Source organism: Dromaius novaehollandiae, chromosome 10, assembly GCF_036370855.1.
Source record: "Dromaius novaehollandiae isolate bDroNov1 chromosome 10, bDroNov1.hap1, whole genome shotgun sequence".
NCBI classification, from domain to species: domain Eukaryota; kingdom Metazoa; phylum Chordata; class Aves; order Casuariiformes; family Dromaiidae; genus Dromaius; species Dromaius novaehollandiae.
The window spans coordinates 21,890,463-21,915,241 of record NC_088107.1 but is presented as its reverse complement, the minus strand read 5'-3'; the positions used below and the strand labels follow the sequence as shown (position 1 = coordinate 21,915,241).

The 24,779-nt window shown below is 36.7% G+C and overlaps 1 protein-coding gene across 6 annotated transcripts in view; it reads left to right on the top strand.

Annotated features, from left to right (window-relative positions):
* The window catches only part of SCAPER (S-phase cyclin A associated protein in the ER), a 193,762-nt gene that overhangs the window by 28,407 nt on the left and 140,576 nt on the right, over positions 1–24,779 (top strand). For 5 of the 6 annotated variants that reach the window (XM_064517566.1, XM_064517564.1, XM_064517563.1 and 2 more), the window contains exons 6-13: positions 9,591–9,691; positions 10,889–11,005; positions 12,932–13,092; positions 20,334–20,596; positions 21,047–21,286; positions 22,859–23,029; positions 23,855–23,930; positions 24,366–24,483. In XM_064517566.1, coding sequence (XP_064373636.1) covers positions 9,591–9,691; positions 10,889–11,005; positions 12,932–13,092; positions 20,334–20,596; positions 21,047–21,286; positions 22,859–23,029; positions 23,855–23,930; positions 24,366–24,483 — 1,247 coding nt within the window. The remainder of the gene's footprint in view (positions 1–9,590; positions 9,692–10,888; positions 11,006–12,931; positions 13,093–20,333; positions 20,597–21,046; positions 21,287–22,858; positions 23,030–23,854; positions 23,931–24,365; positions 24,484–24,779) is intronic. The other variant, XM_064517565.1, reaches the window with a different exon arrangement.

Genomic DNA, 24,779 nt, shown 5'->3' with positions numbered 1-24,779 from the left:
GTGTTTATTAGCATAGCGATTTTTTTTGACAAATACCGTCCAATTTCTACCAAAGGTGAAATTATGAATGTATTTTAGCTAATCACTTACAGTAGAATATTTTAGCTTCTGTCTTTTGAAGTTAGTGTTTTACATAACCTTTGGGCATACAACATTTTGGTAATGCATGTGTAGGCTTGAATTACAGGATGATCAAACTTGTCATTAGCATGTAGGTATATTTTAATTTTTGATTGAATTTTGGTGATAAAATACGAACAACAGTTCTTTGTGGAAGCTGCGGGTCTTCCTCACCACTGTTCCTGTCTCTTCTCGGAAAGGCCAGTGTTTGCTGTCCTCCATAAATTGAAATGTCTTGTCTGAGTGCACCTTTCATACTGCATTAGATCTAGACCACTCTTGTACCTCAGTTAGATATAGTTCACTCTTGTACCTCAACCTTTTATGACTTTATAAGTGAAAATCTTGATCTAGTCTCAGAATTCAGTGGGCAAACAATATTTCGTAAGAAGCACTTGTGTGACATTGTTTGAAGAATTCACCTAGCTTAGTAGGAGGCCCACTTTCTACCTAAAGAATAGCCTAAGTTAGGTAAATAATCATCATTTGCTTATCTAAAACAAGATTGTTTTATTGCCTTGGCTTTGGTTGTCCTATATATATTGCTGTCATGCTATTTTCAAGCACCAGGTTTCATACTTTCTATTGATTTTTTTTTTTTTTTTTTTTTTTTTGAGGTCCCTATTTCTGGTCCTGCCCTTTCTTGCTTTTTAAAAGGGCTGAAGCAATGGAAAGAGTCTAGAATCCCTGTCTCGTGCCAGGTTAGGTTTCCACTGTTGCAGGGAAAGACTGCTGGGTTCTGCGTGTGACTCCAGGGACTACCCAAGTCCTTTGAATGATTCGCGATGGGGAGGGCGCAAAGGGTGTGTGTGGTTTGGGGTTTTTTTTTCCTTCTTTTTTTCCCCCTCTCGTTATGAATTCTGTGCAGTCTAGGCATCTCCCTAGCTTTGCCATTATGGGCAATACATCAGTATTGTAGATGTGTTTTGTAGTTTTTTTTAAGTTTAATTGAAGTGCATGTCTTTACTGGTGTCTCTGGTGCCAGAAAAGAGATGGGTGGGAAACCAGGGTCCACTAAATCCAGTTTGCAGAACCAGTTGGGGTTCTTTTGGTTGTGTTTTTTTTATTCCTCTATGGGAAGGAAGAGTTCAGCTAATTCTGTAGGCTTTTTTCCGTTTTTATGTACTGCAATACTGGTCTTCTCAATATTTTAATTTTCAGATGAAAATTCCATTTATAACGAACTCTTATATAAAGCTCATGCTAAAAATTAGAATGGATTAGCTTCACTTTTGAGGTCTTTTTGAGAATTTTTTTATATAGAAAAGTATTTATTGGTTAAAACATTATAAAATGTACAAATGGGCAATCAGATTTGAACATGGATTATATTTTTGCCATACAAAAAGAACTAAAAGGATTTTGTGAAATGAGAAGAATCCCACGTTGCTGGGTTTTTCTGTTTACTTTTCAAACTGGATTAATAGAGAGTATCTTGTTAGCTCTTTCCATGAAGTATCATTTATGTTTTTGGTACTGGATATGTGTGTAAAACAATATTAAATAAGGATGCAAAATGGTTAAATTTGTTAATCGTTTTCTTCTTTGTTTTTTTTAAGCGGAACTCTGAAAAATTCTCCTTATTAAAATTAGTTTGTTATGAAAAGCTTATTTAATTTACACTTCATCTCTTTAAATTACATCTCTTCAAACCTACAGATACGCACTGTTCTGTTTAAAACTTTTTAGTTTTGTAAAGATCATATTAAAAGAAGACCTCTGAAAAAATGAAACATGACCTCTGGTATAGAAGACATTTGGATTAACCTAGTTTAAAAATGTTTATTTTTGATTTTGCACTTTTTGCTCTCGTGTAGTCTTACAAGCAGGTATAGTTTTATTGATTACATTGTCACTGAAGACAATGTTTTATACTTCCAAATCCGATAGGGCTCTAGTGGCTGGTTGTGGTTGAAACTGCAGATGAAAGGGTTGTGGTAAGGATACAAACACTGGAAATGTGTGCAAGAAGATCGGTGGTTGTGTATATTTTCTCTCAGCTTTGGGCACTGTTGAAAGTAGTATTTTGCTATTGATATGGAATTGAGAACTCTCAACCCATAAATATATATAATGATATGGCTTTGATGCTTTGTATATAAAGATAAAATGAAAATAGTTGAATTATTTCTAAAAGAAAGGGGAGGTCAAGTTTAAGTATCATCTTACTATATATAAATCAGTCTGTCCAGTGGTAATAGACAGAATTAGATTTATTCTAATAGATTAGACTATAACCTGAACATGTCAAATTGTGAGTTGTATGGATATTTTGTATGTTAGCTAAGTTTCCAGGTGGGTAATATTTAAATGAGTGTTTTATCACCTAGTATTTTCTAGTTTTGGATGGAAGCTTAGGCAGGAGAGAATTAGTAATGCCAAGGATCCCTTACCTCTCTTTCTGTATCCCAAAAGGAAATAAGCTCAAAATTATTTGGGGATGGAGGAAGGCAGATTCAGTATCCAACTTTGGTTAATGCAACAGAGATATGGGTCTTCTACTGTGATTGCTTCGTGATCCTCAGGTGTCTCAGCAACTGGCTTAGGAGAGAGAAGTTTCCAGAAAACAAACCACTTGTGCATGCACGCGCACGCAAGTGTTTTCTTATTGGTAAGAGTTTCAGAAACTGGATCCAACAGCCAAGGAAACATTATGCCTAGAAGAATCTCAAACTACTCAAAATTTAATGCACTGGGTTTTTTTCTTCCTAAGATGAATTAATGGCTTCAGCTGGGTTTTTTGTTTTTTTTTCTGTTCCAAAAAAGCTGAATTCTGATATGGAAAATTCAGTTATATATTCCTTTTAGATTTCTGTTTGGCATTACTAAGTACTCAAACGAGCTTTTGTATTTCCACCTAGCACTACTTACTGGTATTTTTCTACAGGATTTTGACAAGGGTAGTTTCTCTTCTTGGTTGTGATGCTTGCATTTCTAGATCAGTCTACCTTGAGTATGGTTCAGTGAAAACAACTTCATTCTGCTCGAGATTGTTATTCCCTCTTATAAAACGGAAAAGTCAGTAACGAAGTTCTGTTGCTCTGGTTCTCCAAGAGAGCACAAGACACCCGAAAAAGATGGGTGAGGCCTTTTCCTCGAACAACTTGACATGCGGCGTGGTGGTGGTATGTGAAGAAAGCAGCTGAAACAACTTTAGGTTTTTTTCAGGCCTTCCAGTCAGGACGATATCTGTGAATGATTTACCATAATTTTAGTTGATTGAAGGCCTCCCTGAAGGAGAGAGGAACTTACTTCATTAGGGTCCCTTGCTGAGCCCTTGTGAGGGCTGCTTTTGGTTCAGGATATGCTAATTCTAACGATTTCAATCTATGCGGGCAGGCTGGGGTCCGCGGCCTTCCAGGCTGATTACTGTTCCTGAAGACAGCCAAGAAAATAAAATTGTTTCTAAATGTGTTAAAGCCGATGGCAGAAAAGCCAAGCTTTTTCTGTTCTAACTCAATGAAGAGGTAATTTATGGTGATTCAGTATAATAGTCAAGTTTATTTGAGCAGGATTTTGACCCCATTTACGCTGTTAAGAGGCAGTTCAGCTCTGTCCACTTTGCTTTTTGGAGGATAAGTTTTGTTTTTTGTCTCTCCCCTCACACACACACACTTTTCAGTTTCACAGATGCTTAAAGTGCCTTGTTCTAGGGAGGAAAAAAATGCAGAATGAGCGTTAGACGATTTTTTTGGGGGAAATGGTGTTAAATGTGAATGTCGTGTTTTTTTTTTTCTCATAGTGCTGCAAATCCTAGGAAAGGTATCCCAGTAGGGGTTATGAAGTATTTTAGTGTTTCAACACAGGCCTCTATTCTGATGTCCTTGCTCTCTGAACCCCTAGAAGAATATTTTCCTCCTGTTAGAAAGGAGATTTTCAGCAGGCAGGAAAGGGAAGGAGCTGTATGCTGTGTGGTTGAATCTCTTTTCATTTTATTCAGTAAAAACAAGGTGATTCTGAGGTTGCTCTGAAAGCCTAAGTAGCTCAGTGTAGGTTTATGGAGCGTATATTCTGAAGCACTTTCGAATTGTTTGAAAAACTCTAACTCTGCCCTTGGAATATGTCAGAAGTGTAAGTCTGGCTGCCACTTAGCACTCACTTGCAAAAGATACCTGTTTCTGCATGTGGAGTGATTCAGGGGGAGTACATGTCTCTTTCTGAATAAATATCCTGTGGCTGTATTCTGGCACTGCGTGTCTACCATCTCTCTCTTGTTGTGAGCATTCATCCTGCCTCTCTTTGGGCGTTTACATTTTCTTTGTCATCTTCATCTTCTGCAGATGAATCAAAATCAGTGAAGTTAAGAGTGAAGGGCAGAAAGGTGGGGTAACGACTGGGTGTGCAGTCTCACAGGTGGAAGTGGCTGAGATCTTTCAGAATGGTCATCTGGTCTAAAAAGCTAGCATCTCTTCCCGTTGGCAGTCTGGATGATCCTGTGTCTGCCTCTCCGTCGTTCGCATCATGCACACTGTTTCTGCCTAATTAAATTGTGTGCTTTTTTAGAAGTCCCTGCATGTTTCCCCCAATTGTTGCATTAATTCTTACAGAGAAAACTTGCTTTGCTGTGTCATTTCTCAGGAACACGTTCTTGGCAGGTAGCAGGTTATGGCTGTCATGTTATAAGTGAATTAATGAGGAATAAACTGAGATCAGGTATGACACATTAAACGTTTGGATCTAAGAGTCTATGCGTACAGCTTTACTACCACCTTTACTGCTTAGTGGCTTCTGCAAGGCCACTGTAAGAGGATTTATAAAGGCATACCGATTGAGAGAACTTCAGTTACTGGTGATTTTTCTTCCTCTCTGCAGTCCCAATCAACCTGTTTTAGAGTATGTTATGGTTATACCAACTTCAGTACATGGCAGATGATGATAGTCCTTTGGCTGGAGGGCTTTACGTCCTCTCCCAAAGCTGTAAGAACTGCTTTTACAATCATCTGTGTTTAACAAGCAAGATTCCTAATGCCAGAATTGATTTTAAGTGTTTGTAAGGAAATTTTGGGAGCAATTTTTATGTGAAATAACTAAAGCAAACACCTGATTAACTTTAAAAATATAAATTGAAAGAAAGTACTAACATTGCCCATTTTTTTGTACTGGAGTACAGAACAAAAGTACTCCAGCACATTAAAATGGAGATTACTCTGATAAATATATAATGCAAATTATTCATTATAGATAATTTAAAAAGTAAAAACTATGCGTAGTTTGTAAAAGAAAACATACATTTCTAGTCTTGAGCATAAGCTGAAGTACAGATGTGGTGACTGAGTTAATTTTTCTGACATCCTCTACTATTTTGAATCACAGTAACCTTAATGTCCTACACTTTCCATGCTTCTCTCTTTTCTCCCTCCCTTTCCTCTCCCTCCTTATTTGAGAATGGGAGAATAAATGGAGATGATGACTTTTCAGGGCTGTTATGTGATCTCCAAACAAAGTGAACTTCTCTTTTTTGGAAGATTATAATCGACCTACCAAGGACCCAAGTCCAAGATCATTCTGATTCAGGGCTGTAGGATTGTTCTGATGCAGGGAGTGATTCTGCTCTGAGATCCTTGCTGATTGGAAAGATATTAATGTGATCACCCAAATGAAGAGGCAAGAAGTACAACTTTGATAAATACATACTTAGAAATCAAAGTAATGATTCAGACCTGGAGAAAAGAAAAAGCATGAGAGCTTTTTAAAGTGCAGGCAGATTATCGATCCAAATGCTGGAGGGAGGAAAGAAACAGGAGCTGCATTGTGAGTGTTTCTGGTTTTGTGTCACTGATTTTCCTTTAAGCGTTGTTTTCTCACAGTATTGCTTACTTTTTCAGTTTGAACTGGCTCTTTGAAAATCGTATGGGATATATATGACCTTGAAAAATAATGGGATTTAAAATTGTTTTGACTCTAGTGCAGCAGTAGTCTCCCCCATAAAGGTTCCTTTTTGTCAGCACCTTCTCAAGTGGTACAAGTTTCCCCTGCTTCAGCACCGCAGGGTATATCTGCTACCCGCCGTACCGTAGGTGAGCTAGCGAGCTGTATCGATGTCCAGGACCCCAGAGCCCCGAGCGCCGGGATTGTGTGTCAGCGGGACAAAGGGATGGCGCCAACCGGCCTGCTCTATGCGCCAGTAACTAGAATTAATTACAAACCAATCGAATCCGTTGCAGCCAATTGGTAAACTAATTGGTAATTTTAGCTGTACATCTATATGTAGTTATCTGGACGGCTGTAGTGGCGCTTTCAGAGCCACTTTTGTTCTGCTTCATCCTGCTTGACAAAATGGCCCTCATGGCTTTAAGGAGAAAGATGTGCATCAGTGAATATGGGGCCGCTCCAGCTGCTTGTCTTGTTTGTATTCCTTGTTCGTAAAACACGACTCCGATTACAGCTGCATGGGTCTGCTCTGATCATTTCTGATAATGTGTAGCTAAACATTCCTTAAAATAGGTTAAGCCATTTATTGTATTTTTTTTCTGTGCCAGCTAGCTTCAGATATATAGCTCATATTCAGATTGATTTTTTTCTTTTTTTTTCTTTTTTTTTTTTTGGTGGAAGATATCTCAGTGCCAGACTTGAAAAATAAATGATTCAGAATTAAATTTTGCTTTCTATGCCCTTATTGTTAATAACAGTCAGCCCAACTTAGTATGGGCTAACTTAAATGGACAGGAATTGAATTAGAAAGCTGAAATTTTATTAGGGAAGCTGGAAAAAATAAAAAGAACTGGCTAAACTACTTGACTTGTTCATTTCTTGTAGCAGACTTTCCATACCAATTATTTTGGCACTATAAACCAACTGCCTTGTAAGAAAGACTTTTGTTTGCTTTTTGTGGAGCGTTTCAAAACAAAAAAGTAACTTTTTACATCAGCAGTGGTATTCTGCTTGGCTTCCCTCGCGTTTGACTTTCTTGTGACTTCTCCTGTGTAACAGACAGCACATGCTGTAGTTCTGGCATAAAAACTAGTTGAAAGGTTACGTTTGTAAAAACTGAAACTGAATTTTATACCTGATCTTTGTGTTAAAGAAAAGGAATAATCATTCTTAGAACTATGTATCACAGAGCATTTTGCATACATTAGAAGTTCTTTTTCTATTAAAACTATGGGCGAATGGGAAATGATGTTATAAAAATAGGCAATACAGTTAGCTGCACTGTAGTAGAGTATCTTTACTGTTTTCAAAACATTTTTAAATTTGTAGCTATACACTTAGGAACCAATACACTTTCATTTGTAGTTGTTCCCAAAATATTTCTAGGTGTTAATTACTTGCTTTGAACAGGGAAAATAAAATCCCTTAATACTGGTAGGAGCAGCTTTGGCATAGTAAAGAGTGTGCAAAACAGCAACACTTAATCTTTAGTCGTTTTCCTGATACCAGAAAATTGTGTCTAAATTTTTAACTCTCCAGTTGAAGCTGACATGAGTCTACATAGAATTCTGCGTTCATTTGTGGAATTTTATTTTCAGCGTGTTGTCATCCTAGAATACCATCTTCAGTACAATTTTTCTGATCTTCGAAGGAACATGTATGAGTGCTTGCATTTCTGATTGATGGGATCTAGAACTAATTCCTTCCAAACTGCCTTAGTCTGCTGTACCAGTGATGGTCAGCTCTGCTGAGAAGGTGCCTCACGCCTGTTGGCTGTGATGTTCTGTGCACTTTTTGTCACATTCAGTAAATGGTTTTTTTGAGTACTTACGTGGAGTAGCAGTGATCTCCTGGCTTCCTGCATAGTGAGTAATTGCACCTTTCTTCACCAATGAGGTCAGAGAACTATGGTTTTCCCAAGGAGCAAAGCTAAGAGTTTACTCATATTGTCCCTTTTGCTCTGCTTTATTGTGAAATAAATGGGAATAATGTCAGAATGAAGACTGCAGGACCCCAGTTTATCTTTTATTTTTTAATTGTTTCTGTATGTAATCTGGTCTTACTATAGTTAATACACTTATACTTGACTTACTTGACCAAACTGGAAATCAATGCATGTAGTGAATAATTTCAAAAATTAAGTTTAAGAGTATTTATATTGGAAACAAGTCCTTTAGTTCTCTGCTGTTCAGCCATTGTCATTCTACCTATGACTTTCTTCCTGATAGTGTGCAGTCAAGGTGGTTTTATATGTCTGTTCATAACAGTTAATTTTATTTGTTAGAGACCAACACATGATTTATAAGCTTCTAAGTTCTGAACTGTCTGCAAGACAGTTAATTTTGGGGGGAGGAAAAAAAAAGCCAGCATGCCCACATCATTTCTGACAGTGTATATTTAATCCAACGCAGGAGTTACGGAAGGGACTACATTCCTCTTGAGGTCTCTTCCAGCTCTGTTGTTCTATGATGATGTGTCAATCCAACTTTAAAACTCATGAAAAGTGTTCAGGAATGCAGCTTGCAATGATTAATGAACATAAAAATGGGTAAATTTTTAAGCAATTCCATTTTATTCAAAAGTACCTTTTAAAATGGTGGCAGATTCACTAGTTTGTAATGATCAGAAGTATAATCTGGCTTTTAGAGTTTTAAGGACTGGGTATGTGATGTTACATAGGCAAGAATGTAGAATCAGCGACTTCACTGAAAATGTATAATCAGAGAAGTGAATGCAAACTTTGCATCTGGTGGGTCAGTCTGTTTATTTCTTGGTAAGTTCATGTCAAGTGTGATCTTTTTATAAACAAAATCTGATGTTGTGATCTTTCTCCTTTTTGCCTCTCAAAACATCACCCGTAAGATTCTTTTTAATTACAAATTGCCTTGTTAATATGCTGGTAATCTCACCTGACGACAGCATGTGTCTGTCATTAACCTAGAGCAGCACAGGCGTATATCCTTTGAAAGTCTTGCACGCTTGAAAGTCTGGAGCTAAGGGATGCAGTCTGAACTGCAGGGGCTTAAGAGCTGGTTCTGAGATTTTTTTCTAATGCAAGGATCCTAAGATTTTCCAGAAGGGAGCTCTGTCTGTCTGATACAGTAGCCTGTGTGTCACCTTGTGTGTTCTTTGCTCCACAGATAAATTGTAAGCAATACATTTTTAGTTTCCCACTCGTGCAGCAAGTTTTACAGAGGTATTTCCTTATTTGATGAAATATGTCCAACATATTTTAAAGGATAACAGCTGTGTCAGAAAAAAAGTGCTGAGTGATACCTATGTATGTTAGGGACTCTTTTTTGGTAAATTTTGCTGTTCTGTCCTTAGACATTGGTGCTCACAGAGTTTTTAGAAAACATTTTAGAAACTTTTTAGAAAACGTTTAGAAAAAGTTTTTTGATAGGGTAAATGTTTTTGTTTGCTCACATAAACTGTTTGGGCTTCTTTATTTTTGGATGTTTTCTTGTTTTTAATTTTCATAAGTTTTGTTTCATAAGAGAGTTGCAGACTAGTAACTTGCCTGCTTTCTCTTCCATTCACTTATTGTGGGGGGTGAGGGGGTCTATAAATACAAAGGTTGATGTAATGTTGCTTTTCAGGAAGTCCTGATGATGCTAGGTAACTATGTAAGGGACTTCAAAGCATTGATTGACTGGATACAGCTACAGGAGAAGCTAGAAAAGGCTGATGCTCAAAGCAGGTAATTAGATTTTTTTTTCTTCCTTTACCTTTTATCTACATCCAAATACTGTTTCATGCTGAACTTCATCTTGTAGCAGAGATTCAGCAAGAGACTTAGGAACCAATTTTAATAGGTGCTGTGGGACACCAGGAAAGAAGTTTTCCTTTTGGACAGAATTGATGTGAGGACCTAGTGGGTGTTTTTGCCTTCCTGATAGTGTTATCAGGGAGCTGTTGTGTTAGAAATGAAAAAGAATTTGAAAGTGTAGCATCAGAAGGGTAAAACCAATTACGTCAATCCAATTTGTGCCTAGTCCTGACTATCACTAAGTTTTAGCTTTGAGGGCTAAATGAGAAGTAAGGTTTTGCTGGTGTTTCTTGTGCTTGTAGAACTAGTTCGATTATGGGTTGCTAGTTCTTTCAGTGGTACTGGGAGTAGTTAAAAAGTCATTTACATGAAAACGTTCGTCCTAAATCTTTCTTCACCAGCAATGGGATTTACAGGTTTGATTTTATTTTTAATTGACAACTGTAATTTTCATGTAAGCAGATAACTCCAGGAGCAGGAGTTAAAAAAAAATACATCAACTTTAATGAGATCCATAATGAAATTGCAGAACGGGCTTCCACCTCAAACTATGTCTGGCTGGCTGAGAACATTCGTATGGTAGTGGCAGTTAACTTAATTCAACCTGTTAAATTATCTTTGCAACTACATACATTTTTTAATAAATGTTATTGCTGACAGAGTTTGGTATAATAGAATGAGTGGATGGTGATATATTGGGTTATATCTAAGGGTTTTCATGTACTGCAGATATTTGATACCTAGATTAGTCAAAGCAGCATTTAATGTGTATTGAATGCTCCACTATGTGGGACAGGACAAGCTAGGGTGCCTTTTATGTGTAGCGTTCTTGTTGCTAGAACCAGAGCATATTTCCAGTCCTACCCCAATGCTTTTCTGTTTAATGTCTGGTCCCACGCTGACATTTACAGTAAGCACTGTCCTCTTGAGTGTGTGAAAGGCTTTTGATATGCATCTGGCTGATATGGTTTGGATTTGGTGTGGAAACGGATGCTAAGATGTCTGATGAAATTCAACGGTATTTGTTAATGCTTTGTAACGTTTACTGGTGCTGCTTTTTCTTTAATGTGATAAAGGAATAGTTACTGAGAATTTTGTTTTTTAAGCCATTCTTCCCTGAATTTGCAGACCTACTTCATTAGCATGGGAAGTAAAGAAAATGTCTCCAGGACGCCATGTGATCCCAAGTCCGTCAACAGATAGAATTACTGTGACGTCAAATGCTCGGAGAAGTTTAAATTTTGGGTATGAAAACAGATCATAAGTTTATTAAACCAAAAGAATGGATTCATTTGAAACAGTTATTGAATATACTATTTTTTATAGTAATTAATAATATAGTTTTGCCTGTTGTTTATTGAGTCATATATGAATGCAAATATCTGCATTCATGAAATAAAAGCACATTCTCTGAAAAAGAAAATGCTATTGAGGAGTTAATTTTTTACTTACTTCCTTATATATTTAACGACTGGTCATTCCAAAGACCTAAAGATTAAAAATTCAATGAGCATATTTCATTTTACCTGCTTAATAGTCTTTTCCCTTGACAAAACAAAGGTCAAAATGTACATAATTGACATCTTAAAATTACCTGTATATGCAATGTGAATGGCCAGCTGCATATGCAAGAAGTAAATATTGATCAATAGGAATGAATGTAAAATGAGATTATCGTGATTTTGATGAATAGCAAAATTGATATTAATTTAAACACAGAACATATTAAATATTATAATAATGCATCTTTTACTTAGATAAAATGAAAATTACTATGTGAAAGGAGTTGCACAAAAATGCGCATACACACCATTTTAGGGCAGCACTGTCTCTGCCGGTTCTGGAAAGCACTGAAGTGTCCTATTTAAATCCTTTTCTTTTCAGGGTGTATTTTTAGTTCAGTCTGGTCTGTTGGGATCTTGGGCACATACCATAGCTCTTTCCTAAGTAATGATGATGTCCTCAACAGAGATCTAATATTAGAATATTTGGTCAGTGTCTCTGAGTATTCAGCTCTGTTAGATTTTGGATATCACATATTTCTACAAAAGTATTACAAACCATGTTTGGTGGAGAAGTTGCTCCAACAGTGCTAGTCTCTCTGCAGCTGTTGATACCAACCAGACAGTGTTTGAGGGGTTGTCTGCTTAAATACGGGATAATGGGAAGAAAGTATGCACAGGCAATCAAAGCAAAAATTTGAGTATGGAGGAAATAGAAAGCTCTCTTATTTTAGTAAAAACAAACAACAGCCAACATAATTCAGTCTTTCAGCTCAGCCCTTTTTTGTAGCTAAGTCTATGTTATTGTTACTTGGACTGTTTTATTTGCAAATAATTGTTCTATTTTTTAATTTAAGGGTTACACTTTTTCACCATCATGGAGAAATAGTTAGCAGCTCTGTGTGCTAAAGCAGCTAATAGCAAAATAAGTTTTCTGTAGACTTGCAGACTTTTCTCTTACTCAGTCTGCTTATGACTCAAAGCAAGGCAACACTAGATGCCTACAGTATTTTGAAAATGTTTTTCCTTAGTCTTGTTAAGATTTTCCAGTGTTTACATACCATTCTTTTCTTCCCTGCTTGTTATTCTAGAATGCTTTCAGTACCGCAGAGCACCAGATATAGACAGAAAAACACAGTTTTTGTGTGTGTTTGAGAAAATAGGATGGAAATGAAAGGTTTAGACTTGCTTGGTATTAGGGAAATTTTTGGCAGTTAGACTGTTAGGAATTGTTAGGAGAGGAATAAACGACAGAAGCAAGGATAGTGCTGCACACTGTAGAAGTTCAAAGCATGTAGCTTGTACCGTTGGTCATCGTCATGTCTTCCCAAGAAGGATGTAGAAAAACTAGGAAAAGTACAGGGACTGGAGACAGAAACAGTCAGAAGTATACAACAGTGTCGTTACAAATATTCAAGATATCAGTATTCAAGAATTACAGTTTTCAACTTTGGAAAGTGTTAAAAGAGAAATGAAAACAAGGTAGTCTGTGTGAAGAATACTAGAACAGGCGCTTTCTGTTGGTTGCTAGTAGGTTCTAGTTTTTGGAGCTAGCTCTTAATCTGAGACAGGGAAAGGCAAGATTAAGGAAAGAGTGTGCTGATAAATTTTCTAATGAATCATTCTGTTATTTGATTAGAAACTAATAACAGCTATGACTTTCATTTAGGAACCCTTCAGTGACGATCGCTGCAACACGCCTGGCTCCTGCTGGCGTAAGTTGGGCTGATAAGGTAAAAGCCAACCATGGAGCTAAAGCTGCCAATCCTGACCTGGCAACGGCACAAGCCTGTCTGCCAGCTTCAACACAGAAGTCATCACGGAAAAACGGCAAGTCTCTTTAGGTGGCTTAAGTTATTTTCCACTGCCTGTATGGTGTAAAGTTAGTTCAGAATGAGATGACCTATTTTCAAAACACAATTAAGTCTAATTCTACAAAATACAACCTTAAGATTTAAATCGAGTATCAAGATACAAGATTTTTGCAGCCTTACATTTTTATTTTGATAGGTAAGTTTGAGAAAAAATTGAGACAAAATCTTCGCTTCATTATTGATGTCAGGATCACAGCTGAAAACAAAATGCTGTGACTTCCAGGCTTAAATGAAAAAAAGTATTCAGATGACCTCAGAAGGGTAGTACGTGTTGAGGATTCTCCAAAAGAGCTCGAGTTAGTTTTATGTGATCACGGAGACCCGATCATTAGTAGTGTGCTGAGGTGATAATGGATACTTTTTCCTTCATTGAGTACAAGAATTACCACATTTAGCTATAGGTTCTTTCCCTTTCTCCAAAGGCGCTCCTTGGAGAACGCTTAAAGTTGCAGTGTTTTGTTCTAGAATAGATTTGTTTTGTCGCAGATATAAAAACCTTTACCATTTGATTTGTAAACTTACTTTGTTTCTTTGCACACACTGGAACCATGAGGTTTTCTTCAGAGATGCATTTTTCCCATTTACTTTTTTCATGTGTGGACTGAAATAATGTTCTGCAAAAACAGCAGGCAGCTTGTAGAAATGGGTATTTTGATAAAATTAAAAAGACTTGTTGGTAATTTGGTTTTCAAAAAGAAAAACTACTGGAAGAAAATCTATTAATTTAACATAGTTAGACATTCAATGTAGTGGTAGTAGAAATCATGCACAGTGGTTTGGAAACATGCACTCATGGAACTGAAATATCTTTAAATATATTGCAATTTAATTTAACTGAGTTCAGTAGTGCATGAATTTCTATGCTTAGAAAATAACCAAAAGCATACTCCGAAAATGGTTGTTGCATGGATCCTGATTGCTGCTGTCTGCACAAGTGAACATCTTGCAGGATTTAGTTGTAGTGAGCTGGTCTGAGTACAGTAGCAGTCTGGCTGAACTAAACATGTAATTGGCTAACTAAAAGTGTAATTCCATGTTTAATTTTTGTCATCCATTGAAGCTTTTTATAAGAAAGACCTGTTTCTGTTGATTACCTCTTGTATTAGAGAGTGACAGACTCCAAGATGTTGCTGAAATATCTTTATTTGGCATTCTCTTGGGTATAGAGGATTTCATGAACTACTCAAGGAATAAAACTGGCATGCACTTTCATATGGATAATGTCTTTCTAAGAGGCTAAAAGGAAAACAAAACACCCTACCCTTATGTTAATTTTAAAATTTTAAAGGGCTGAAGAATCAGTGCTGTGCTGTGTTTTATAGGCCGTTACCTACAGCTGATGAGCTCCAAAAAGAGCGAAACCACTTGGTCCTGTAGTACTGGCCTATATGCTTTCAGTAATTCTCTAAATCAAATGCACTATAAGATTCAGACCTGAAACATTTCCGTTTTAGAAAGAACAATCATTCTTTCTAGAGGCTTTACTAACTCTTAAGAATCAATCTCTTCTCTCTGACATTTGACACTGGAGAACTTAAATGATTTTCTGATAGGTGAATTGTAATGTTGTGGATATAATAAATCAGACGCTCTTTACATATTATCCTTTATATGGAGGGCACTAGACAGGGTAGAATCACGCTGATCTCGCTGAGCGGAGCACAAGAGGGTTTGTGAAGTTTGCACAGAGGGAGTTTCAGCGGCTCTTCACATGCATTATTGAAGCAGGTATGAGGCTTGTGTGTCAGTTGCTCTGCCCATTCACCAGCACTCACAGCTGGGAGCTACTTTCAGGTCTTGTGGGAGGATTCCTCCTGCCATCCTGTAATGCTCTCCTGCCTGCTCTGAAGCCCAGCTGGGCCTTAGAGAGCTGAGAGTTCCCTAAAGCAGTTTTTCCCTAGTGATTTCAAACAGCGCTATCATTAAGCTTCACAGTGTTTTTGTGGAGTGGACAAGTGGTATGATACTGTTTTATGGTTGATGGAATTTCCAAATATAAATGTCCTTAGGGAGAGAGAAAATGCTTTATTTTTCCAGATATTTCTTTAAATGAGTGTTTCTCATATGCATGATTATGATGAGTTTATACCATCTTATCCTGCTTTCCTCATTAAACCCACTGCTACCCTCAATGTTTTCATGTATTTGAAAAAAACATTGTCTTTCACTCTTCTGTATATTGAGAACAAATTACAGGAATGTCACCATGGGGTAGTTTATTCCTGACGGGGTTGTCAAATTCCCAGACACAATTTCATTTGACAATTTTACATTTGTTCTCTTTTTTCCATTCTCTTGTATTTTTAGTTGATCATTAAAGGTAGTCTGAAAATTTACATCTTTAGAAAATCATGCCTCTGTACTCACTATTTCTTGTTATGACTTATAAATTTACTGCTTCCTGCTTCACTATATTTTCTCTATATTTCCTTTATTATTCAAATTTTCATGTCTTCTTCCCTGTACCTGTGTTTCTTCTGAGTTCATGTTTCTAGGTTTCCTTTCAGATTCTTAACTAACCCACAGTTTTCGCTAGTGCCTCTCAAATACAGTAATACTACCTTAGATTAAAGAATGGAGGGGGTTAAGATTAGTAATGAATGGGGAAGGTCAAGTAGGCTCTGGTAGTACATTACTTGCAAGTAGATTTTTAAGAGGAAGCACAAATCTCATGAGGTAGAGCTCCCAAGAGACTGCACATACTTGGATAGATTTATTTTATTGATGTTACCAATAAGGCTGCTTGGGCACTTCTTCCAGATGGAGCAACTTTGAAAGAATAAGGCCCTGGTGGCTGTAAGGGCCTCAAGATAACAGATGGCTTGTCACTTCCATGTAATGCAAGAGCAAGCAGGGACAGGGAAGTTCAAATGAAACTAGAGAATGATCAAGGTAGTCAAATGAATTATTCATTAACAAAACTGGGCAAGTAATCAAACCCAGCATGTGATACTTAGCATGTGGAGATGGCTACTGGGCTATATGAAAAGAGCTCCAGCCTTATGGGGGGAGGAAAAAAAAAGTGAAGAAAGAGTGATGCTCTAGTGAGTATTAATTGTACTTCAGATTAGGAGCTATGTCATCCAATATCAGTAAATGTGTTAGTTTTGCAATTTTTTTGTTAAAAACAGAATGCCTGAAGATGACTAAATACAAAACTGATTAATGAGTTAAAATGAAAAAGTGGCTTCTTGAGCACAGGTAGTTGTTAGATGGCTTAAAACTGTTAAACTGATGCTGAATATTTCAATGCGCTGAATGCATGTTTTGTGTTTTGAATTTGAAGAATTCACCAAACAATATTCTTTCAAATACAGAAGATGCACTTCTGTGCTGTTAAATTTTACTTGAGACTTTAATCTAATTATCTTATGGATTTGACAGTAAACAAATATGAATTTATAACTGAGTACATGTAGATTTTACTGAAAGATTCCTCCTTATTGTAATGAGCATGATTATGGCATTGTCACTCTCTAAATACTTTTTATTCTTTTAACTTTATCATTTTAGAGTAAATAGAAATATGCTATGCATCTCCAGACATCCTGGAAACAAGGGGTCAGCTAGGCAAGGCAAGCAAGGATTTTTTTAATATCTTTTTAAGTAAGATTATCTTTAGACAGTGGGTATTACCAGAGGGTATCTCCTGGTCTTACTTTTTAATTTAGAAAAGATGTCTTGTGTAAGATGACTTCAGTTTTGTAAACAAGTAGCAGTGAAATCTTGCAACAATCTTAGTATGTGACTAACAAAAGGAATCCCAACCCAAAAATCTGCTGCAGTAAAACAGTAGGGTTTTTTGGTGGATTTTAGCGGCCTTTTGCATGGTGTCTCCATTGTTCGTATTTCATTGCTTCGCAGTGAAAAACAGAAATACAGTGACTGGTGCCAAATTTTATCACAAGCTGTATATGGGAAAGTCTTTGTGGTCCTTCCAGCTTTAGGGGTCACTGCAGTAGGTAGAGCTGTCATCTGCGAGGGGCTGAAGCAGTCGGAATTGTCCCACCGAATGCAGGGCCGTGCTCTGCACAGTCTGCGTGCTTAGGGTTTTCTCCAGTAAATCTGTCGGTGATTCTTGCAGAATTAAGGCCCTGTTTCCTACTTCTGGGGTATTACTGGAGAAAGAGTCGTCTCAGAAAGGGTAATAGGTTTAGATTGCTTGGTCCCGTAGGTAAATAGTATTTTTTCCATATAAAGATGGAGAAATGTAAGTTAAGTGAATGAAAGTCACTCTCAAGGGTCAAATAGAAAGGCTGTGGTAAAGCAAAAACCAGAATCCGTATCTTCTTGACTGCCACTGCCATGGCCCTGTCTAATCAGTGGGGCATACTGCAGGGTGTTCAAGGGCATGTAGCGGGAGTAAACATAGAAAGGCCTTTTGTAGAGGAATGCTATCTGTGCTTACCATCAGTATTCTGAAGAGATCAGCTACAGTCATTCGCACAAGGTTTGGGGATTTTGTTTACTTTAGAAAATTAGCTGTATATTTTAAAGTAAAATAGTTTCAACAGTAAATATCAAATTGAAGTAGCTTTTTGCATCTGTCATCAGCACTGTTAAAAATTTGTGGACAATTTTATAGTTCTTATTTTAATGCTAATCATAAACATTAAGCTGTTTCTGAGCTGTATAAAAACAGCTATTGTATGAGCTGCACAGCTAAGATATATTTCAGTACAGTTCAGTCGACTTTACTGGTGATTTCCAATTTACACCAGCCGATGCTCTAGTCTGCTGTGTTTTCTCCTGAGAGGTTAAAAGAAACCTGTAATTAAATGTGCACTTAATGTTTGCAAAATGATAGATGCCAAGAGTGGCAAAGCTATTAAGATTTAGTCCTGGTTTAGGCTAGTTTCCAGCCTGCCTGGCTACTGCTGATGTTGAAAGTCGGTTCAAGCACTTGTAAACAAAGATTTGGCTATTGGGTGTATAGCTTTTATCTTCTAGCTAAAATTATCTTTTTTATTGGTAATCCCAGGATTGTGCCAGTGCAGTGTTTTGTGGTTTAGCACTTCTAGTGAAAGAGTTGGTACCAGAATTTTTGTATTTGTTCTAAGCTTGGTACAGAAACATGCCCTGGAGGGAAATCAAAAAAAAAGACTCAAGGATTTTTGATCATGAAAGTGGATGTTAATACAAATCATTTTTATGTACTGTAAATTAATTTAAAATAAGCACACGTGTTCTAAAAGGAGGAAAAAGTATTTTACTCGCTCATCTCCCTATGGGTTTTGATCTGTGTATATATATATGTTATTGGAAGTCTATAAAGATGGTTCACATCTTGTAGCTCACCCATAATGTGTGTGTTGATCCTGAAGCAGGCAGTATTTTTACAGAGCATAACACTCGCATCTGGTATTTTTTTAACCATTTTACCTACTGCTTTTAAAAATTGTATCTCTAGAAACACAAATTTTAAGCCAATCTTTGAGTTGGTAATGTGCAATTCATTAAAATATACCAATCGTTCAGTCTTTCAACCACTTTAGAGTGCTTCAAATTATTTTTTTGACAATGGTGTCAACTCATCATATTTGTTAAATTTTAATACTTTGTTTCTGACCTTTGTGCCTGAGCTGCAGGACCATCTCTTTTAGTTCAGGCTTTAGAAATACTCAGACAATATGTTTTGTCATATCAGTTCTATACTAATCTAAATTTTTTTCCGTAAGTAAACTGAGGATTTAATTTTATTTTTATGATTTCTTTTTCCTCCAGGCAAAAATGATCTCCCATACCCTTCTCCTTCTTTTGTACTAATGATCCTAAAAACAGTTTATGCCAAAAGTATATTGTAAAATATTGTGCATAGTTAGTTCCTGAGTTTTTGCCATTTTTAACCTATTCTTATGCTAAGATGCTTTTTCAATTATTTTCTTCCATAATTTCAGCATTTTATTAAATATTTTTATTGATCATTCCCTTTATTAATGGATTAGTTCCAAACTCTAATATTTCATTTCACACACTTTTGATAGTGATTTTCTTTGCTGTTTTAGAATAAAATGATTGATCATAGTCTTCATAAAAGATAGAGCTGTGTGTTTTGAAAATTACAATTCCTCACAGAATACTTGTCTTCGTGATTTATTTTGCCATGCTGTTTTTCTTCAAGTGCCAAATTTGAAAATGCTTTGTTAATTTGTTCTCTTATAAAAGGGAATATTCTAAAAGCATTGTAATTATTGAAATTAAAACTGATTTAAAGTAGTTAAATTTAGGCTTCTTTTTGTGGTGTCACCCATATGAACCTTTGTTCTGCAAAAAGAGACATGTGAGCTTACCTGTTGCACCATCTGGTCATGAAAGAATCACTTATAGTCTTTTCAAGATGTATTGGAACTTATGTGCTGATAGTAATGGGAGCCAACAGAAATGTTATATATGGAGAGGAGGTTCTCCTTGATATGCTAGAAACCTGAACACACCTTAGACTTGATACTTCTGGCAGACAAATGTAACTTTGAAGGCTTTTTAGGTATGTACCAAGATTAGACATCAGAAATGTTGATCAGCATTCACACGTAACAGCTATTCAGTCATCAAAGTAAATTGAAAAAACCTGACTCTTCTGATTTGTCCTTCGGTTTGCCGTCCCACTGTAGCAACATTTTGCTATTTCCTGCAATCCAGCGAAAGAAATTTTCTGAAAGCTGACACAGATTAGTGTATTATCAGGATGAAAAAAATGGAAAAAGTAAATACGTATATTTTGGTGGAGTAGTAAGGCACATTTTGGATAATACTTTCCACACTGAGACATGCAGTTATGTCTGTGCTTGCAGAGGTTTGCACTTTCGGAAAAGGCCTCCTGTGTGACTTGCTACATATGAGAACAAGAATCTGCTTGCTTTCTTGTACTTTACCATTTCTTGTAACAGCAGCCTAGGCATGAAAAGCTCAAGTATCTTGCACCATTTTCGATGTGGCTATCTTCGTAACTTGGCTTTTTGAAGTAGCAAAAGTGGTCCTGTCAATAGAGTTATTCAGTGTTTTTGAAACTAACAGCACTCCTTGAAGGCAAAAGTATTGCTAACGAGTATTTCACTGATTTTGGTTTAAATTTAAAGAGAACATTTCTGTCATAAGCTTGTGTAATACAACAATAATATAGTTGCTTATAATGCCTTTGGAAAACTGTATTTATGAGTCTCTCTTCTTTGGAATGGGGTGTTTTGTTTTTTTATGTAGATCGGAAGGATGCAGAGGGTTGGGAAACAGTTCAGCGTGGAAGGCCTGTTCGATCTCGGTCCACAGCTTTGGCAACAAAAACACCTGTAATTGCAGAATCACTAAAGTCTAAAGGTGACAGTGACAAAGAAAATGCAGTTTCCTCACCATCAGAGAATAAGCTTAGCAGTTCGTTCAATGGCAGCAGTGCATCCAAAAGCATGGAGCTTCTACAGGAAGATCCTTTACATCAGTCTGAACATGCTCTTGCTGAGAGGACTCAGGTTAGCATAATTTTGAACCATTTTTAATATTAAAAAAGTCTTACAACATTTTCTTTAGAAAATTTTCTAATGGCAATATTCTCAAGAACTTTTATTTATTGGCAAGACTGAAAAAGAATTTTAAAAATGGCTATTTTAATTTAATTTGTGGGAATGTATTAAGACCTTGGCACAAATAGGCAATGGTAAAAATTGTAAGATGAGCCGTGTATTTTACAATGCTTTGGACAGGTTTCACATGCTTATGAAAAAGTGAGCATTAGGGACACCTCATGCATAGAAAATTTTGGATGGAAAAATCCAACTTTTGCAAAGTTATGAGCAACTGAAAATGACTATATGTAGAGTTATTTGTACCACTCACAGTAAGGCTGCAATATTTTTTCACTCTGGTGACTTTAAAAAATCAGTCTGTTGCATTTGGTTAATTTTGCAGATGTCTCTTATTAGTTCACAGCACACACATCAGAAGACAGCGGAAGCACTGGCACACTGTTGCAAGAAGGTTCCTTACAAACGCTTTCTGAGATGCCTCCGGTTCTCACAAGTATTGACTGTACTTTAGAAAGTCTACAGATTGAAGCTTCCTCCCTGATCTGTGATAGTATAGATCAGCATCAAACAGGAAAAGCTAAAACTGAAAGTGAAATGGATCCCTCAGATATTTCAAATGTGAGTGCTGCCAGATTGGTAAGAAATCTTACAAGATGTTTGAGTAAATAATAAATATAAGCTGTAGTTTTACCCTTCTGCTTTGCACTGTGTTTATCATTAGCCTGTTACAGAAATTGTGGAAAAGTCTGTAGAGTACTTACTGTAGAAAAAATATTTTTTTGCATTTTTCAGATACTTTTTACTGCAGAGTTTAATTCCAGTAAAGTTTCTGAATTAGACTGGAAGTATGTCAATGCATTATTTGGAATAGAAGGATCTATGCTCTGTTTACTTTTTTTTTACATACATCATGGCCATAATTTTTCATTTCCTTTCACTAAATCATTTAAGTTAGGCTCAAATTAAATTCCTATTCTAGTTTTACTAATTATTCAGACTGGAAACATATGGGATATCAAAATTCTCTTGGAAACAAATGTAGGAGATCTCCTTACCTTTTAAGACTAACTGAACTGCTTTCTTGAGTCTTCCTGTACAACTAGCAGTTATGAAGACTGCCATTCTGAAACAACAAATGTCAAGTCAGTATTCTGTTTTTAATGCAGCTCCCTATAAAGAATGTCCGTGTTCTGTAGAAGTCTGCAGATTTTGGGTATTTCAGGATTGTTGTGAGTGGAGAATTACAGTAATGCCATGTAAAATCCAGGTTGTATTTCCAGTGTTGTTTTCAGAAACTAGATTAAAATTCTGATTTGCAGAAGTTTTCCTGTAAATCACTTTCCTTTTAACATCTTTAATAAAATGTACCACTGCTAGGTAATTTGCCAGTCAAATATCTGCTTTTCTTTAGAAAGAGTTGATTTTTAGCATCTCATCAGATTCTCAATTAACAATTCCTGATGCTTACAGTTTGGTGGGACCTGTGTCTCTTGAAAACATTTTACTACTCCAGATTAGATTGCTTTGAACACTGATTTATGTATCTTAGCACATTCATTTTTGTAGCTGCAGTGGAAATCAACCAGTTAATACTGGACATTGGAGTAGGGGAAGGTTCGTTAACAACGAGGGATATGTCTGTAGTTCGGTTGGTAAGCACGGTCAGGCTGCTGTTCTTGCCCTGCTCTCTTGCCGTCCATATTGAAAGACAAGTGTAGCCTGAGGTTCAGTGGTATTACAGTAAAGTTTTCCAGATACAGTTCTTCTGCAGGTCCATTTTCATTTGCTAATTTTCATTGCATGCATTTGGAGCATGATTCCTTTTCTGGTGATGCAGCAGGGCTTGCTATTAATGTTTCAGAGTATGCTTTGCTTAGTCCACAGGACTAGCAAAGTATTTGAAAGGTACTAACTAGAGAAGAAATGCCATTGTTGCTTTTAATGACAGTGTTCATGTAATATGCTTTGGTGTGATGTAAAGGATAATTAGTTCGTTAGGCATTTCATTTAGCCATTAAATTAGTTAATAACTGCCAACATTTTTAGTTGGTTTTGTGTTTAGATTTTGTTTCAGCAGTAAGGAAATAGAAGTGATTAGAAGTTGATCATAATGTAATATAATTCATGTTAACTGTATGAAAACTACTTTTGTGTCCAGTTCTGATTTTTTGGGGTTTTTTTTTGTTTTGTTTCTGGTATTCTTTACAGTCTATGGCAGAAGTCCTTGCTAAGAAAGAAGAGTTAGCAGACCGCCTGGAAAAGGCAAATGAAGAAGCCATTGCTAGTGCTATTGCAGAAGAGGAGCAGTTAACTAGAGAGATTGAAGCAGAGGAAAACAATGACATTAATATTGAGACTGACAATGATAGCGACTTCTCTGTGAGTGTTGGCTTTATTTTAGAGTACCCATCTCTAAGCTGTCGTGGATGTCAACAGAATATTTATACAGAATTTGTTCCTGTTTGTTCTTTTGGGCATTAATGCAACCTGTTTTACATGCAAATGCACTAAATGCTATCATGTAATACCTGTAACATACTGTCTAAGGTATATTTAATCATACTAAACTTCCTCTACTGTCATTACTATAGTGCAATTAATTATCTAGATTAACTGGCAAGAAATAGAAGCATTTTATTTGGAAAGAGTCTATATAACTTAAAGCAATGATAGTAATTGCAGGAGGAAATTTGTAATGAATCAGCAATGTATTTTATTAGTTCTGTGAAGAGCAAATTGTGCTGCCTTGAATGGGTTCTGTTTTTTCCTTTTCAAGAACATGTTTAACTTACTTAGCATAGGCTGAATTCTGCCACCTTTACTCAATTTGAGTAACACTTCCTAAGTAGGGCCTCTGAAATTCCGGGCTGGCTTTGGCGAAAGTGTGCGGCTGCCCACAGTAGCACCGTGCTGCTGAGTGGTACAAAGTCCTTGGATGTTGCAGCCCTTGTGCTGCCGCCTACTTCTGTGAGAGCCCAAGAGAGCTGGCACTTGTTATTCTCGCTGCTACCTTGGAAGAGCCACACTCAGTGAAGCCGTAGTCTCTGTTCCTGCTGTCAGAAACAGCAGGAGCAGCATGCTTGCCTTCGGCTAATTCAATTTGGAAACGCTGCTGAACATGACTGAATTGGCACTGTTTAATATGCGTGTTCACTTGCACGTCAAGGATTATGTTCTTACTATCTGGATTATATTCAATTTCAGGCTAGCATGGGCAATGGAAGCATATCTTTCTGTGGTATATCTATGGACTGGAATGATGTCCTGGCAGATTATGAAGGTAAACTTTCATATATTAACATATTTAACTTAAAACACTAGCGAATTTAGGAAAATGCCATTTTTTCTCATGCCTGCTTATGAATTTAGAAGTCCTAACATCTAAATATCAAAAGTAACATCACTTGGAATGATGTTATTTCTGAAGGAAAGATGGACTTGTGTGTTTGCCTTGTCTGTGTGTGTCATTGATCTTTGTCAGCTGTCTTCTCCCTCAGAATTTTGAAATTTGTTATCCAGTTTTATCTTAACGTTTGGGTAAAAGCCTAATAAAATCATTAATCATTGAAAATGCATAGGGATTAGAGATGCTTCAGTCTGAATTTGCACCTTACATAGGCTCCAGAGAATCCAGCTGAGAGAGAACTTCAAAAGCAAGTAGGCCTTATTAGCTGCACTTCTCCCAGAACAGAGTCTTTGTTTTCTTTCTGTACAGCCCGTGAGTCATGGCGCCAGAATAATTCTTGGGGAGACAGAGTAGAAGAAGAGCCTGCACGCCCACCTGGCCACGGAATACACATGCATGAGAAACTCTCGTCACCATCACGCAAAAGGTCTGAGAACTGTTACCTGTCTTGATTAGCCAATGAAAAGCAACCAAGCAACCAAACTCATAGTTGCATGAAACTGCTCGTAAATCTACTTTCTTTAAGTCTGTAGGTGGAAGGTGTTACAGCAATCAGTATATTGTTTTCATAGTGTGCTTGGTTCATGCTACCTGGTTCAGTAAATAAAGGTTTTAAGACTAAAAGGACAATATTTACATTTGGGGAAAATGATTGCAGTCTAGTGGCCTATTTGTTTTCCCTTACTGAAAATGACATAGAAATGTTTGCAACATTGTCAGATA